At 31.9% G+C, this 15,931-nt stretch overlaps 3 protein-coding genes and 1 non-coding gene across 6 annotated transcripts; 2 read left to right on the forward strand and 2 right to left on the reverse strand.

Moving 5' to 3' along the window:
* Nucleotides 1-4,899: 4,899 nt before the first annotated feature.
* On the forward strand, nucleotides 4,900-6,856 carry LOC103495463 (B-box zinc finger protein 21-like). 3 transcript variants are annotated; one of them, XM_008457035.2, is made up of 3 exons: nucleotides 4,900-5,107; nucleotides 5,331-5,726; nucleotides 6,558-6,856. In XM_008457035.2, exons 1-3 carry the CDS (start codon nucleotides 4,907-4,909, stop codon nucleotides 6,564-6,566), a joined length of 606 nt encoding a protein of 201 aa, XP_008455257.2. In that variant the 5' UTR covers nucleotides 4,900-4,906; the 3' UTR covers nucleotides 6,567-6,856. The 3 variants fall into 3 exon arrangements, with proteins under 3 accessions (XP_008455257.2, XP_008455255.2, XP_050940274.1); XM_008457033.2 differs by having other exon boundaries at nucleotides 4,903-5,107; nucleotides 6,509-6,856; XM_051084317.1 differs by having other exon boundaries at nucleotides 4,904-5,107; nucleotides 6,567-6,856.
* Nucleotides 6,857-7,131: 275 nt separating this feature from the next.
* On the reverse strand, nucleotides 7,132-8,148 carry LOC103495464 (uncharacterized). The gene has a single exon (XM_008457036.3). It carries the CDS (start codon nucleotides 8,146-8,148, stop codon nucleotides 7,561-7,563), a length of 588 nt encoding a protein of 195 aa, XP_008455258.2. The 3' UTR covers nucleotides 7,132-7,560.
* Nucleotides 8,149-11,398: 3,250 nt separating this feature from the next.
* TRNAE-CUC (transfer RNA glutamic acid (anticodon CUC)) lies at nucleotides 11,399-11,471 on the forward strand. Its single transcript has one exon. It is a non-coding gene; the product is annotated as a tRNA-Glu (tRNA).
* Nucleotides 11,472-13,672: 2,201 nt separating this feature from the next.
* LOC103495466 (protein EXPRESSION OF TERPENOIDS 1) lies at nucleotides 13,673-15,352 on the reverse strand. Its single transcript, XM_008457037.3, has 3 exons — nucleotides 15,193-15,352; nucleotides 14,447-15,083; nucleotides 13,673-14,244 (listed from the first exon to the last, which is right to left on the reverse strand). The coding sequence occupies exons 2-3, from the start codon at nucleotides 15,009-15,011 to the stop codon at nucleotides 13,847-13,849; spliced, it is 963 nt and encodes a 320-aa protein (XP_008455259.2). The 5' UTR covers nucleotides 15,012-15,083; nucleotides 15,193-15,352; the 3' UTR covers nucleotides 13,673-13,846.
* Nucleotides 15,353-15,931: the final 579 nt, after the last annotated feature.

The following is a 15,931-nucleotide window of genomic DNA, read 5'->3' on the forward strand; positions in this document are numbered from 1 at the left end:
AGTTTAAATCATTAGCAACTACTCATTCAATTTAGGATTGTTATTCAGACAATTCATAGATAAATTGATCGGTAATCGATTCATTCAAGAGATAAAATTTAGAAACAAGAATGGTAAAGAGTTTTCAATGAAGAGCAAATCTCACAAAATTAATCTAAAAGGGGAAAAACTTGATCCAAACAGCCATGCTGAAACTACTTACCTTAGCCAAGAAATCAACCTTCAAGTTGATGAAGAAAGATTAATACAAGTCCTGATTGAGCAACAATAGCAAGGTACAGAAGAAGGATGACAATAACATCAGGAAAAATTGGAAATTTTGGATGATATATCAATAGTGTCGTGGTTAAGATTTATTAATTCTTAATAAACGTTTGATCAAAGCCCTGCATCGCTCTTACACGAGCAACCCTATACTTCAAATTTCAGAGTGTCACGACACTCAATGCATCATAGCCTTTTCGAATTTACATCATGCCAAAGCATGTCTACTGACTTAGATAGGGTGCGCGTAACATTTGCAATGAATGTTGCACAATGCAATGTCATTCCCGCAGTGGGCCATTTTGCTAATTTTGTTTCTTCTTTGATGCACTTGAGTCCCGTTTGGCTCGCTTTAGCTTCATTATGCTTCTAACGTTTGGTTCTTCCTCTACGATGACACAAGACTTGTAAAATAACTGAATATAAACAGAAAAAAAAAAACATTTTTGGTGCTATCATCATATGATTTTTCATTGGACAATGAATATCTCTTTGGTTTTTATTTTATAAAATCATGCAAGTTAAAAATTTTCATTGTGGTATCATAGAAACGATTTTTCACTGGATGATTAATAATATAGCTTTTATGTTTCCCGTTGCAAACAAATATCTTTATCATGACACATCAAGTCTTTTATACTAAGCTTAGAACATTTAGTCAATGATATACAATTTTACATAACTTTTATTAGAAAAATAAAAAAGATATAATCGATTACCACTGTCATGTTCTCAAGAGTTTTATATGTAATTTTTAGTTTCATGAGTTTTTCATTGCTATTAAATGCTTATTTTTAATTCATATATTTCCTTAGGGTTTAGATTTAATTAATTATGTGTTATTTGCTCTATTAACGTTTCTCTCTCTGTCTCTCTCTCTCTATACAATATTTCTTCAAATAATGAAAAAAGTTAGAAACTAAACCAATACCAAAATATAAAATACAGACTAACACTAGCATATATAATTTAATATGTATAAGTTTATACCATGAGCTTCAACCTTAAAGATTGAATTCTGCTCCACCTCATGCATTACCCAAAAAAAAAACGAATAATTGAAAATATTATAATTTATTGGTATGCTGTGATTAAGAGTAATGTCAAATTCATTTCTTTTTGAAAAGTAGTTAAATTTTAAATTAATTATTCAAAGAGAATACTTTTCTTTTCAATTTTTATAATTTGTTAATTAAAAGGTTCAATCTTTATATTATAGAGAAAACGATGTCATCCTAATCAAACTTAATTATAGTTTTCATAAACACATATTCAAATGATCAACCAATCATTCCAACCACATACAACCAACTTGTCAAACAAACACCAAAGCCACCAAATTGGACCTAGTTAATTTATCGATTAGATTGTCAAGTTGATAGTTTATAATCTAATTAAAAAAATGGTAGATGATAGATTGAAATATATACACTTTATTTTAATGTTTGATCATGTTTAATATATAAATAATGTCACATTGGATGTTTACGTCTGCACCAGATGTTTCAAAAAAAATTGTTATCATTTCTAGAAAAATAAATAGCCAAAAACTCACCCAAAATCATGCCAATAAACAAATATGCATGCATACATATGTCTATATAGTATATTCAAAACATCATAAAAAACAAATATATATATATATATATACACATATATATATATAAGAAAACTCAATTTATAAAAAAAATGATAAAAGTGGTCACTGCTATGGGTAAATCCGAACTCATATATCGTATTTTGTCTTTTACTTCTTCTAAGCTCTAATTCATGTGTTAGAAAAAAGGTATTCAGACATTTAACCAATGTTTGAAGTATAATTAGCAGTTTGATTGTTAAGTGAATTATCTATAGATGGATTAATAATTTTAATCATACAACACCCCCCACATTATGTCGTCTTTCATTTGTTTTTTCTACAATCCCACTTATTCCCAAAATCCTAATCCTATTCTGCGTAGTCAGTCAATGAACAAATTTTTTAGCAAAATTTTCTAAAACAATCTTTTCCTTATTTAAATGTATAAGCTTTTTTTTTTTCCATTTAAAGTTGGTTTGTCTTAACCATGCATGCATTATAGCCATTGAAACGTTGAGATCGTTGAGGTCATATTAGACCATTGATGTGTTACGCGTTGAGGTTAGCCTATGAATTCAATCTTTAACACAGATCACATGAATACATTAGTCAAAAAAAGTTTTTTCCTATTTTAATTTTGTCTGTTTTCGAACTAAAATCAAAGTGTATTTTGATCGGTTTTGGTGCATCTCTAATTGAGTTATTGGTTGCGTTTTATCTCAAGAATATTGTGCCATTCTCAAAATTGTTTTTACTCCGAAAAAAGCCGTTTTACAACGAACTTTTATTCTACAGACTTTTAGTCCCATTTCTTAGGCGTTCAAATTCAGGCAACTAAACCGGAATGCATCTTCCTCTAGGCGTTGAGTTCTCGGCTGCTTCCTAATTACCAAGCGCTCTCGTTACCGAGCTGTTAGGCGTGTCAAAATCACAAGAAGTTCAAAATTTCAAGTTTAGGTATCCTGCCTGACATCCAGCTTTCGAAGCCTAACTCCCTTTCAAACATATATATCGTACGCTGTACTCAGTTCCAACACAAATCTACTCCAAAATCTCTAATAAAAACGTATGTGAAAATACTAACCAAACGCATGAAACATTATTGATCAAGTCCAAAGTCAAAAATGGACGAAATGCAGTCGAAAGAACTGGAGAAGAAGACGAGGATCGAATGTTTGATGGAGAGAAGAGGAAGAAAAGAAAATCTTGAATCTTTAATGCAAAGGAAAATAAAGGATATAATAGTTGGGTCCAAAAATACATTATTTTTTAGAACTGTCATTTTTTCCGATTAAAACTCAAATGAAGCAAAATATATATATATATATATATATATATATATATATATATATATATAGTAAAATCTAAAAAGTATTATATTGAGATGGACACAGAAACTAAATTTATCATCTAAATATTTTTTTTTTTTTTGGAAATATTTGATAATTTAAAAATTATTTTACCAATTTTAGCCTTTATATACATACAATAAAATAATATTAAATAAAGTTATATCTAGTAGTTTCATAGAAAACAATAAATATATAAAAGTGGAATGATTATGAAATAGACTTTATTATTATATTGGAAAAAGAAAAGTATTAATAAAGAGGGTAAGGTGACATAACTTGGTTCACAAGGTAATCAGAGATATGGATCTAAAATTTTGATATTGTTTGATAAGAATGAAAGCAGGGTTCAGATCAGAAATGATGGTGACGACTATGTGTTGTTGGATACTGGAGATGTACTCATCACTGTCCTATCCAAAGTACTGATCGATATAAGAAAAGAAGGCTTATCCATATCATTCTCAATAAACTCAAATCTTTCAGTCAGTCAATTTGATACTTTGTTATTGTCGAGAAAGAAAGGGGATGAATCTTCTTTATTTAATTTCTACGCTACGCTCCATTTTCTGACTCTTCTTTATTATTCCATTCCTGTCTTGGATTGGAAACTACTGCATGCAAACATTCATTCTCCAACTATGTTACCATATACATAATTAATAATTTACCTAATACAAACAAATGATATACAATTAGAAAAATATGAGAGGGATTTGAGTGTATATTTGTTTTTGCATGGTTGGAGAGAGATGTAATGTTAAAGTGGTCCTAGAAATTGTAATAAAAGTGATATGATGGTGTGGATATGGACGACCTAAGACTTGTGTAGATGGTAATGTAATGTGAGCTGATATGTAGCAGCAGCCTAGAATTATGGGTTTCCATACCACACTCTCTCCCCTTTCTATCTAGTTTACTTCCACCTTTTCACTTCTCCCTTCTCTCTCTCTCCATCCACCATCTTCAGCATAGTCTACTATTTTGTGTGGGGGTACAAAACCAATATACAAAAACAGAAAAAATCAATTGTATATAAATTATTCAAACATATATGATTCAAACTAATTTTAAAATTACATTTTACGTGATTAGCAAGTGAATTTTTAGATGAATGGAGGATCTAACCAAAGGACATACATTCGCACGGTTTAGAAATAAAATCTAGCTCTAAATCATTGCTGACTAAAGTTGGATAAACATCTCATTATAAGTTCATGATGCTGGTGTTAATTAGTATCACATAAGTTATACAATAAATTCAAACTATGTTTCTTAGTTGGATGTGAGAAATAGAGACATCAAAGCCTCCTAAACCCTAGCACGCACACACAACCAAAATGCAAGAGAGTGGATGGAATTAGCATAACAATAATTACAAATTAAACACAACTGCTGGTGTTTTAAATCAACGTCTGCAACAGTGAAAGAAAACAAAATTGTCTCTAAAATTAGAACCTCAAGTACAATAATTTAATGAGAGAAAATTGTTAGAATATTATTTCACAAACAAGTTGCATATAGGTTTAAATTTTCAAACTAAGCTTTTTTTATTGAAAAGGAAAATTTAAGACTAAGTTGCTGCGTTTAATTAATTATTATTTAGGACTATTTATTTTACAGTCTTTTACATTTATTGGACTTTACGTAGTAACAATGTCTCTATAACCATACACCTTCCCCTATTGGTTAGTGAGTTAGAATAATAATAATAATGAAGATTCAGTGCGACGTATGCAGCAAAGACGAGGCGATGCTTTTTTGCACCGCCGACGACGCCGCCCTCTGCTCCTCTTGCGACCACCGCCTCCACCACCAACAACAACCCGATCTCCTCTCCTCTAATCACCATCGTTTCCCTCTACTCTACCCTAACAACAACAACAGCCATTTTCCTCTTTGCGATATCTGTCAGGTCTCTTCACCTTCTCCCTTTTCTCCCATAATAATAAGTTTTGAGATGAGATAGCTCTATTTAAATCTAATGTTAGATATTATATTAAATTTGTGTTTACATATTTTGGATTGAGTTAGTGATTTATGATTAGGATGAATGGTATCAGATGATCGAGGGAAGTCTATGCTTTTGGGTACACTTTGTGTTTGTGTTCACTATCGTTCAAATATTTTGGTTGTAGGAGAGAAGAGCGTTCTTGTTCTGTCAGGAAGACAGGGCGATTCTGTGCAAGGACTGCGATGTTGCAATCCATTGGGCGAATCAAGTTACTCGGAATCACCAACGCTTTCTTCTTACTGGTGTTAAGCTTTCATCAGCTGCTTTTTCATTATCTTCTTTACCTAATTCCAATTCGCACCATGTAGGGGCTAATGTTTCTTCTACTCCTGTCTCCGATTCACCTTCCGTTGCTGAGAGTTCTACGGCCACTGCCTCCGCCGCCCACGGTTACGGGTCAATGAATGGTATGGCGGAGTATTTGATTGAACCGCTTCCCGAATGGCATTTTGAAGAATTTATTGACTCTTCCTCTACTCCTACTACTGCTCCTCCTCATCATCATCTTGCTTTCTCTAAGGTCTGCCCACTCTGCATTTACCTAACTATTCTCTTTTTCTCGACAAAGACATACAATCATCTCAACGTATCATTGTTCAACTTAATCTCGTACTCCCCATTTTTAACACAAACCAGAAATTAGAAAAAGAAAACTTTTTTTTTTTTTAAATCACAAAAGATTGTAATTTATTATTAGGTTTACAATGATCTGTGTTTGAGTGTTTATTATTTTAGTTTTGTTTAGATTAAAATATGGTAGAGTTTGAGAAGTAAATATTTCGCATTTGAACAAATTATAGAAAATATTGAATGTTATAATCTTGAATGTTATTTGCCTCAAACATTCACTAAGTTTAATTTACACTTTTAAATTTGTCTATTTTTTCATTAATTTTACTTTCAATGAATTTTAATTTTAGTCTTTGAAATACTTTTTTACCACATCTGGTTAGATAATAATAGTAATAATTTTCATTCCATGTTTTTAAAATTTATAACAAAAATGTCAATAAATAATAAATTGTTTTTTTTTCTAAAAAATTGAGAATAAATAGTAGTGTTCGATTAAGATTTATTGAAAGTATAAAAATTAAAATTGAAAAATTTTGAAATGATATTTGTTGGTTAAATCAAATTTAATTCGTATAAATATCTTTTTCAAGCCTGTCGTTGTTTTTCAACCAATTTTGCTAAAAAAAATTAAAAATAAATTGGGCTTCTAAAGTTGTTTTTGTTTGTAATGGGAGTGTGTTGAAGATAGGTGTAAAAATGTTTATTAATTGTATAAATATATAAACCCAGCTGCAGAGCGATGAGGGTGATTGGATTTTTCCATTTGTTGATACTGTAGTGGAATTAGAAAAAACCATGACAGATTCTCTATCGCCGGAACACTGGAGGATTTCAACTTCTGTCGATATCCTTCCTCTGCATGTTTTGTTTACTATTAAGTTGTGAGATCATCGTGACGGAGAAGAGAAATGGATGTAGCGGCGGCGGCAGCAGCGGCGGAGATTGTACTTTGGTTGACACACCATTAAGATGTTCTTGAAATCTCCTGCATTTCATTGCAATGGGCAGGCCTTTTGCGCCTGCTCTTATGTTTGTATGTCTACTTAACATTTTGAATAAGAAAGAAGTTTGCTATTCTATTTGCTTCTTCCTATGTTTTAACTTTTGTGTGGAATTTCTTTTCCTTTGTTATTACATATTATTAAATATTGTTTGTGTTTATTGGTGTCTTCAAATTTTTTGGCGACGTTAACAGTTAAATTTGTGCATTTGTAAAAAAAGATTCTGATAAAACAAAGAAAAAAATTGGATGCGAGATGTATGTATTGAATATAAAACATGGCACTGTGAAAATATAAAACTATCGAAACCAATCAATGAAAAAAGAAAAGCGACTTTCTCAAGGCTGATTTTGCACATTCAACTTGAGCTTAAGAAAGGAGAGAAAATCATTTCTCTGGCCAAACCAAGCAAAATGATCATTGCACTTCCACACAAACTTTGAAATCAAATTCATCACCCACACACTAAGGTTAAACAGCAAGACAAATTAAAGAGTTTCAACAATTGAAATCAAATCAAAGAGTAATTCTTAATTTTGCTGAACCCAACAATTTTAGTCAAGATCAATTAGCACTTTAGCAGTCAAATTAAAACGAGTTCTGAGTCTAAAGAATGGTTATTATAGAAGTTGTGGTAGACAATGCAAACTAAGGACGTCGATGGTGCAATCATGCTAGTATTAATGCACCGGATCTCAATAGAATTTTGTTAGTTAAGCATGCTTAAACTATAGTAGTACCAAATTAGGTAACTATTTAGAACTTTACGTGTTGTTGCACTTACGGATGTCGAGTACAGTGAGCTTTACACATGTATCGACAATCATAGAAGCAAGGTCCGCCGCAGTGGAGTGGACAATCTAATCTCATTCCTCTGCACCTTCCTTTCACCATGCATTGTGCAAATTCTCCCATTCTATAATCTTTCTCGTTGTACATTTTCTTTCTCTTCACATTTTTTCTTCGTCCGTTATCGTCGCGTCGTCCTACTCTCTCGAATTTTGGCCGTCCTCCACAACCCCATTTCCACCACCCACCTCCACCTCCTCCCCATCCCCATCCTCCACCACCACCACCACCTCCACCTCCTCCTCCTCCTCCTCCTCCTCCACCACCGCTGCCCCATCCCCATCCATAGCCACCGCCACCGCCACCTCCCCCGTTCTGCTTGCTGACCTCAACTGTACTAGTATTGCTAGAACTGTTTCTCCTCTCCCCCGCATTCCTCTGTGGCAGCTCTGAGAATGTTAAGAAAGTTACATTTATGGGCATACTTCCATTTCCTAAACCTTCAGCAGCTCTTGACCCATAAATCACTGTTGCTAAAATCACCAAAGCACTTAATTTGATTGGATTTTCCCACCCCATTTCTTGCAATTGGATCTACTGTTTGAAAGCCCATATATAAATGTAATGTAAACTCCATTGGGTGTTTGTTATTTCTTCTTTTTCTACCCCACAATCCCAACCAAATGTGGTGTACAGATAGGATGCCTTAAAGCATACTTCTTTCTTCTACCCCACTTAACCAAAAGGTACTGTTTTTTCTTTTTTCTTTTTTCCTCTCTCTCTCTTTCTTTCTTTCTTTTATTCCAATGAGATCCTAACCAAAATTGGAAGAAATAGTTGGGCCAAATGATGCAAATGTAAAAGGAATTTTGACAAGTTAGTTTGAGAAGTTGGAGGGAATTGATGAGTTTTATAGAAAGGCAGTGAAAGAAATTAAAGAATTATGCACTCAAACATCAAATTAGACAATGTTTCATTTAGAAATTTAACTTTTGTATGTCAAATAAATAGTTTCTTTTATTTGATGAATTTGTAAAGTAATTATACAGCTTAGATGCATTGACATATGGCTCCATTGTTGTTGTTATTATTATTATATATTTGGAGAGTTTTAAATTGTTAGATCTATAAAAATGATATTGAGTTGAGTTGGAAAGAAAATAACCAAGACAAGTAGTTTGATTGTATTGTTATCTCATAATAACTAGTCGATCGTTATATTCTACTTAAGATGATACTATACTCTCTTTACGTTTCATGTTGAGCTAATAACTGTTTTCAGGACAATACTTTCTAAACATGTACAGGACGATCTATTATACAATTTCTACAAAATCTTGAAGATTTTGGTTATCCAATTTATGACCCTTATTATTTCATCTAATTGACTAATTATCACCTGCAATGCCTTACATGAATATCATTTTTTTTTTTTTAATATTCAATTAAGGAGTAATCAGTTTCTTATAAGCTGTCTGGCCTACTTAGTGAGATTAACACATTAAACTTATAAGATAACAACACATATGATTCTAGTAAAGACTCTGTATTATTATATTTATATTTAAATTTTGTAAATTTATTTATCGGTAATTGTAAAAAGTAGATTGAGATGAAAAGATAAAGTGAATGTGAAAAGTAAATTATGTAAAAAAGTAAAAGGGGTTTTAAGAAATAAGTTTGGGATATAGAAGGGAATTAGTTGGAAGGGTATGGAAGTGAGGGGAGGATGATTGCAAGTGGTGGGGTTGTTTGGTTATTTTAGAAGCCAATACCAAACAAAAAGTGGCCTACACACACTTCAACTAAATATACCCTTACAAGTTTTTAACTCCAAACACATCCAACTAAAGTTTGCCTATTAATTGTCCAATATCCAAGGAACCGCCAAACCTCATATAATATATTATATATATGAAATGTTGTTTTGGTGTTTAAATACTTTGGTTTAAATTTAAAAGGTTTATATTATATGGTGTTACCTAGATGCCAAATTTTTAATAAAACATAATGTAACTTATCTCTACATGACAACAACGATAAATTTGTATTTTTAGGAGAAGAGATTGTACTACAAAATGAAAACGAAACTGCATACTGGCTTTAGTAGTTTTTAAGTTGGCTTTCAAGAAAATCAAATGTTTCTTGCAACTAAATTAAAATAGGGTTACCTTGTTCAAAATTTCTTTTCCCTCTTATTATAGAGTCTCTTTCTCTTCTTTTTTTTGTTAGGTTTTTGAGTAACTCCTTATTTCTTAAGTTTTGGATCCTTTGAAAATCAATACCCACTTTGTTTTTTGGGCTATTCATCGGGATCACCCATGACTTGGGTTGAGGTCGAACTTCAATGCTCGGGTTATGGCCCACGTGCGATATTTACTTAGCTTCCCTCTATCTTTGGCAGTTGAGGCGGTCACATACTTACCTAATTTTGTTTTTATCCGATTCTACCCTTGGTTGTAAACCTATCCACAACAAATGGTATCAGCTACTTTTTGAAAATTTTGAAGTTTATGAGATATCGATATTTAAAATTTTCAAAGATATCGATAGAAAAAAGCAACATTTATAGCATTTTTTTTACTCACAAATTAAGTTATAGATTTTATTGTCACCATTTATATGTATATTGAGGCTATTATATGCTATTTTAATGTTTTATGTTTTTTTTCGAGATTCGAAAGTTATGGGTTTTATCAACGGCATTTATAAATTTGATACTTACAAGTAACTATTTTGTATTTTGGTTTTTGGTTTTTGAAAATTAAGTTTATAAACACTTCTTCCATCTCTAAATAGCTTGCTTTGATATCTATTTTTCACTCGGGTTTTCAAAAACCAAGTCAAAATTTGAAAAAAAAAAGTAGTTTTAAAAGACCTATTTTTGTTTTTTCAATTTTACTAATAATGTAACTCTTCCACTTAAGATTGATAAAAACCATCCAATGAAAGCGAAAGAAAATATACTTAATTTTCAAAAACCAAATTAAAACCAAAATCGAGAGGAGTTACCAAACAAGACCTAAGTAAATAGACTTATGTATGACAACACTTAGTCAATTTAGGATCGAAATTTGCATTTGTTTTCGTCTGTCTAGCATTACTAGACAATTGATTAGGCTATATAATTAAATAGCATTTGTAACATTTCATATGATAAACCAATGAATTAATTCATTGATAATAGTTCCACGATCTATTAGTCATAAAAGATATTCTCACATATTGCTTTCTTCCCATCCCTCAATCTATCTTGTCTTCTACACCGTAAATCCTTGAATTTAGTTTTCCTATCAACCAAAAACCAAAACCCTCAATTTCTATTTCTTTCAGGGTGAGAATTAAACACAAGCAATCATCTGTCCATCGATCGCTTTTCATATCTCTACTGAGAAGGAGAGAAGAGGGATAGTTATTATTATTCCACCAGTGGATTCTTTCATCGTCGTTAATGAGCTCACTATGCTTGCTTTTATTAACATTAACACATATACAGAGAAATTCTATAAGAAGAAGACACAACTCCTTCAAGACTTATTTGGCTCAGAGAGATTTTATCTTAGATTTTCTATCGGTGCAACTCGATTTTACTACTGAGACTACTAATCACTTAAAAAAAATTGATCGATATTCTATAAATATCATTTGATTGGTCAAATACCCACGAAAACATTCGGCTAAACAACAATAACCACATTGGAGCTCAAGTAGAGAAACTCAATTAAAAGCAAGAGTATATCATAATAGATCCATTTACATTTCAATCAATTATGTTTATTTCGGAAAGTTTCTAAAGTTTTCAAATTTTTAAGGACTCCGAAATAATAAATCCGTTGTAGTCTAGTTGGTCAGGATACTCGGCTCTCACCCGAGAGACCCGGGTTCAAGTCCCGGCAACGGAAACCCTTTTTTTTCATAATTGTCGAATTTTAAGGTTTTTTCCTTTTTTTTTTTTAATTAATATGTTCTTTTTCCATTTTTTAATTAGTAATATTCCATAACTTTCAAATTTCTTACTTTGGTTACATTCAAAATATTAATCATTATGATAATTTTTTTGTTAAAATGTTTTTTAAATGTCTAGAAATAGGAAAAATTTATAGCAAATTATACTTTTTAGTAAATAAACTAAAAATATAGCACAATGACAAAATATATGTACAAGTGTACCGATGTATATATCATTGATACATTTAGAATATGTGGCATGTCATCATTTAATTAATTAGTGATAACACTTCTCATAATCTGTGATATATACTATATAATTGCATATTTTAATATAATTCAAGTGTGTATATATATATATACTTAGATGAAAAGCCTCTCAAAAGGCTTTGATTAGGGCCTTTATTTGCTGGGTATATATGTCTATATCAGAAAGCTTGATCGAAACCCACAAATCTATGTGGATTTTGATTTGTTTGAGGAAAACAAAAGGACTCCAGGAATAAAATTTATAGCCATTATTGGGGTTTTGATGTTATTGTAGGGTTTATTATGACACATAGTGCAGTGTGGTTAAGTTGGAAATTGGAAAAAAAAAAATATAACCTCTAATCTCTCTTTTTGTTCCTATTTCTCTACTGTCTAAAATTCCATCCAAAATGTAAGAAGACAATGAAAAAGAAGCATTTTATAGTTGTCTCATAATTAAGTCTTCATCGCCGATGTGCTTTCTCTATAAGTCACATACGTACGTTTAGTTGTGAAAATCTGTGCATCACATACCGTAAGGGTTTACATTCGTATGAGTGACTTACCGACACTTAATGTAGTACTCTTTCTTTCTTTTTTTTCTTGGTTATGGTAGAAATATGTCAAAGGTAAAAACACTTGGAAAGTGTTTTATTTACCTTTAATTTATTTAGATTTTTTATTCATTATTATTGAATTTGATGTCGTTTGCCTAGTGGGTAAGTGTTTGAACAAGAGCGTACCAGTATTGGAAGTGAATAGAGTAAGAACATATCAATTTTGCCCATTAATGACAAAAATACGCTAATTCTTCAAAATAAGGAAGAAAATAAAACAAAAATATTCAAAAGTGAAGCATCATATAGCTCTCCACGACGTTACATGTTACACCCTAACCTAATGGCACAACTCCGGACAGCGCCACAACAATGATGTGCCATTGGAGATGGCATCAACTATGCAGCCTTGCCATACTTATATATATGTGTGTGTGTGTGTGTTGGACAATAATCTCCGTACCATAGGGAGATGTGAAGGAACTAATAACTTGGTACAAAAATTCATCCAATAAATTAGAGTAATATATTGATTCAAATTCAAGCCATGTGATTGTTATTTGCACTAGTATCAACAAAAATTGCTAGTTAAACAAAATACCAAAATTCAATTAGAAAAAGAAAAAAAAAAGTGCAAACTCATGAAGTATAAACCCTAGTACGTCATAAATCAAAAAAGAAGAGAGAAGAAAATCAAAGGCATTAAATATATGGATTTATACTTAATTTAGAAGTTAACACATATAATTGAATTAAAGAAAACAAAGACCTTAATAAATAAGAATACTTCCATGGTCTTCAATTAGCATAGAAGCCAGTCCACGTGACAAGGTACGGACAATAAAAAGCAATGAAAAAGAGATATATTACTTAAATTCCACAAAATGATCTACTTAATCACCTATTAAAAAAAAGTTATTTAATCCATACACATTCGACCATAGATATAGATATAAATGAGAGGGTTGAATATTTGATCACCCAATATTTCTTTTATATAGATATATATATATATATATAAATGAAACCATGGATATATCGATATAGTTGAAATACATGTATGGATATTGTAAATTAATCTTCTAATATGCAAACTACCCTCTAAACAAATTATTTATCCAAAACCAATAACCTAATTATTATGGGAAACCCAACACATGCATAATCTATTATTTGCCCTGTTTTATGTTCCTAAGTCTAGCCTTTTGTAATTATTAATTTTTTTTTTTTAACTATAGAAGATATCAATATTCAAACTTTTAATTAGTTGGTTAAATAAGTAATTTCATGTTAATTTAGCTATACCAACATGGTAACAATTTATGATATGAGAATGCAAAAATAAATGTGGGGATGGATAGAAATTCAATCTAGTTATCATCATCATCATCGTATACTCATACATTAACTTAATTAAAATAACATCATGATCTTATTTTATTGTCTTCATGCATCCAACACACATCATTAAAATGGAGGAGTTTTTTTTTTTTTTTTTTCTAGTTTATGAATCCCCATTTTTCTTAGGCTCTTGTGGATGGAAAAAATTGCGTACCGGTGTTGTTGTTGTATGTGTTGTTGATTGGGATAGGATATAGTGAAGACTCCACAAATGGGGCAGATGATGATGATTGACTAACTCTCCCGCTGCCGTTGGATGCTCCAATCACGAGATCGAGCGGTTGACTGTCGTCTTCTCCCCCGTGGCAGTATGATGAGCTCTCGCCACCAATATCGATACTCATATTTTGACTGGTTTCGGGACCGTGGTCGTAAAGAATGCCTTTGAACATATGGCCACCAATGTTCACAGATGTTTGATAAGCTAATTTTTCTTCAACGTTGTCAATGGCACTGACTTTTACACACCGGAAATTAGCTGGGGAATTGAATTCAGCTGGAAAATGTGCAACTTCTAACCCTAATTTCAGAACCACATTGATTAGAACAAACACTCAAAGCAATCATCTCCACCAATCTAAGCCATTAATTACAACACAGAGTTCGAGGTCCAAATCATCCCCGCCCCCATCCCAACCAATGTTTGTTTAAACTTAAGAAAAATAATAATGATAAATTTTACCGTAAACCATCGGCTTAAGCTCATCGTGAGTTTAATTTACCTGAAGTAACAGTAGGAGTTGCAAGAAGTGGCTGATTTTCTCCATATCTTTTGAGAGTGGTCTGATCTGATTGATTTGCTTGAGATTGTTGTCGACGATGATTCTGAAAAATCTGATGACGTTGTTGTTGTCGTTCCCGTCGCTTAGCAGCCGGAACCCAAGTACTCTTAACATGGGTTTGGCATTGAAACCCTCGACTCTTACAACAAGTCCTACACCTCAAATGAGAACAATCTTTCTTTGCTTGATTCCCACAATCTTGACAATTCATCCCACCACCACTACCTCCTCCTCCTCCTCTCATCATCGAAAACCCTAATCTCGAAACCAACTCATGATCGGAGGCGTTGATGATCAAGTTCTTCCTAGTAGGACCCACAACTCCAAAGGAAATGTAGTTCTCCACATTTTGTTGAGGCCAAATCTCCAATCCCTTGGAGTAGATCTCTTCATTATTATGATTGTTTGTACTACTATACAAAAACAATTGTTGTTCTCTTCCTGATCTTAGAATTTCTTCTTCATCTTCCTCTTGTTTCCCACCTAAATACAACAACCCTCTCATACTTTCTTCAACTTAATTTTTCTTTATACCATTCTTAATTTGGCTAATAACTTTATATATACTTCAAAGGCCCTGCAAAAAAAAATATCTGTAGGTTAAATATTATAAATTTTTATTAATTTTGTAGGGAAAAGTGAAAGTGAAAGAAGAAATTAAGAAAGAGGGTTAGGTCATGGGTTACCAGTGGAATTTGGAAGAATATGGCCTGAACACGTCGTCGTCTTTACTACGGCCGGGATTTGCTCTGATCATTTAACGCAACTAAACCAACACACACTCACTCATACTAACTCTATAAAATACAGAGGGATTTGTGATTTGTTCTTTTTTCTTTTGCAAAGGAAAAAGAAAAAGTTTTGAGGGCTTTAGAGAGAAGAGAGAGAGGTGAGAGGGATTTAATTCACCATTATTACTTTACTAAAACAGTAGATCTAGTTTTTTACTTCAATGAATCCAATTGATCACTGTGTAAATGACCAAAGATATATCTCCTCTGCATGGGAAATGGATTTGTAAGAACGACGACACAACTGTCATTTCAATTTTGCTTTTAACAAAAGAAAATGTAGCTCGTAAATATGGGAGGAAGGTATATTTGAAGAAGGAAATTATGTATTAACACAAAAGGAATTTTGAGTTAAAGAAAAGATAAAAAAGGAAAGTTATTCGTGAATTGATAAATTATTGATAAATTATGGTTGGACAATTAAACATATATACATGATGGTCTTAAATATTCAAAATTTTACTTAACTCTAAATTTGAACATTTTAACAAGTGTATGTTGTATATTGATGAGTGAGGTCAAATCAGAAAAGAATATTTATTGTTTTGTTTGGAGTGATGAAAGTTGGAGAGTGTGTGTGTGTATTAGTGTTATATTTGTTTTTGTAATGAAAAGTTTGGAAAATATATATATT

The sequence above is a fragment of the Cucumis melo genome, chromosome 1 (assembly GCF_025177605.1).
Source record: "Cucumis melo cultivar AY chromosome 1, USDA_Cmelo_AY_1.0, whole genome shotgun sequence".
In the NCBI taxonomy this organism is placed as follows: Eukaryota; Viridiplantae; Streptophyta; class Magnoliopsida; order Cucurbitales; family Cucurbitaceae; genus Cucumis; species Cucumis melo.

Coding starts and splice junctions, on each gene's coding strand:
- LOC103495464 (XM_008457036.3), bottom strand. CDS start 8,148: ATGGGGTGGGAAAATCCAATCAAATTAAGTGCTTTGGTGATTTTAGCA.
- LOC103495463 (XM_008457033.2), top strand. CDS start 4,907: ATGAAGATTCAGTGCGACGTATGCAGCAAAGACGAGGCGATGCTTTTT. Junction 5,108..5,330: donor CTCTTTGCGATATCTGTCAG/GTCTCTTCACCT, acceptor TTTTGGTTGTAG/GAGAGAAGAGCGTTCTTGTT. Junction 5,727..6,508: donor ATCATCTTGCTTTCTCTAAG/GTCTGCCCACTC, acceptor ATATAAACCCAG/CTGCAGAGCGATGAGGGTGA.
- LOC103495466 (XM_008457037.3), bottom strand. CDS start 15,011: ATGAGAGGGTTGTTGTATTTAGGTGGGAAACAAGAGGAAGATGAAGAA. Junction 14,245..14,446: donor AACTCCTACTGTTACTTCAG/GTAAATTAAACT, acceptor TTCTGAAATTAG/GGTTAGAAGTTGCACATTTT.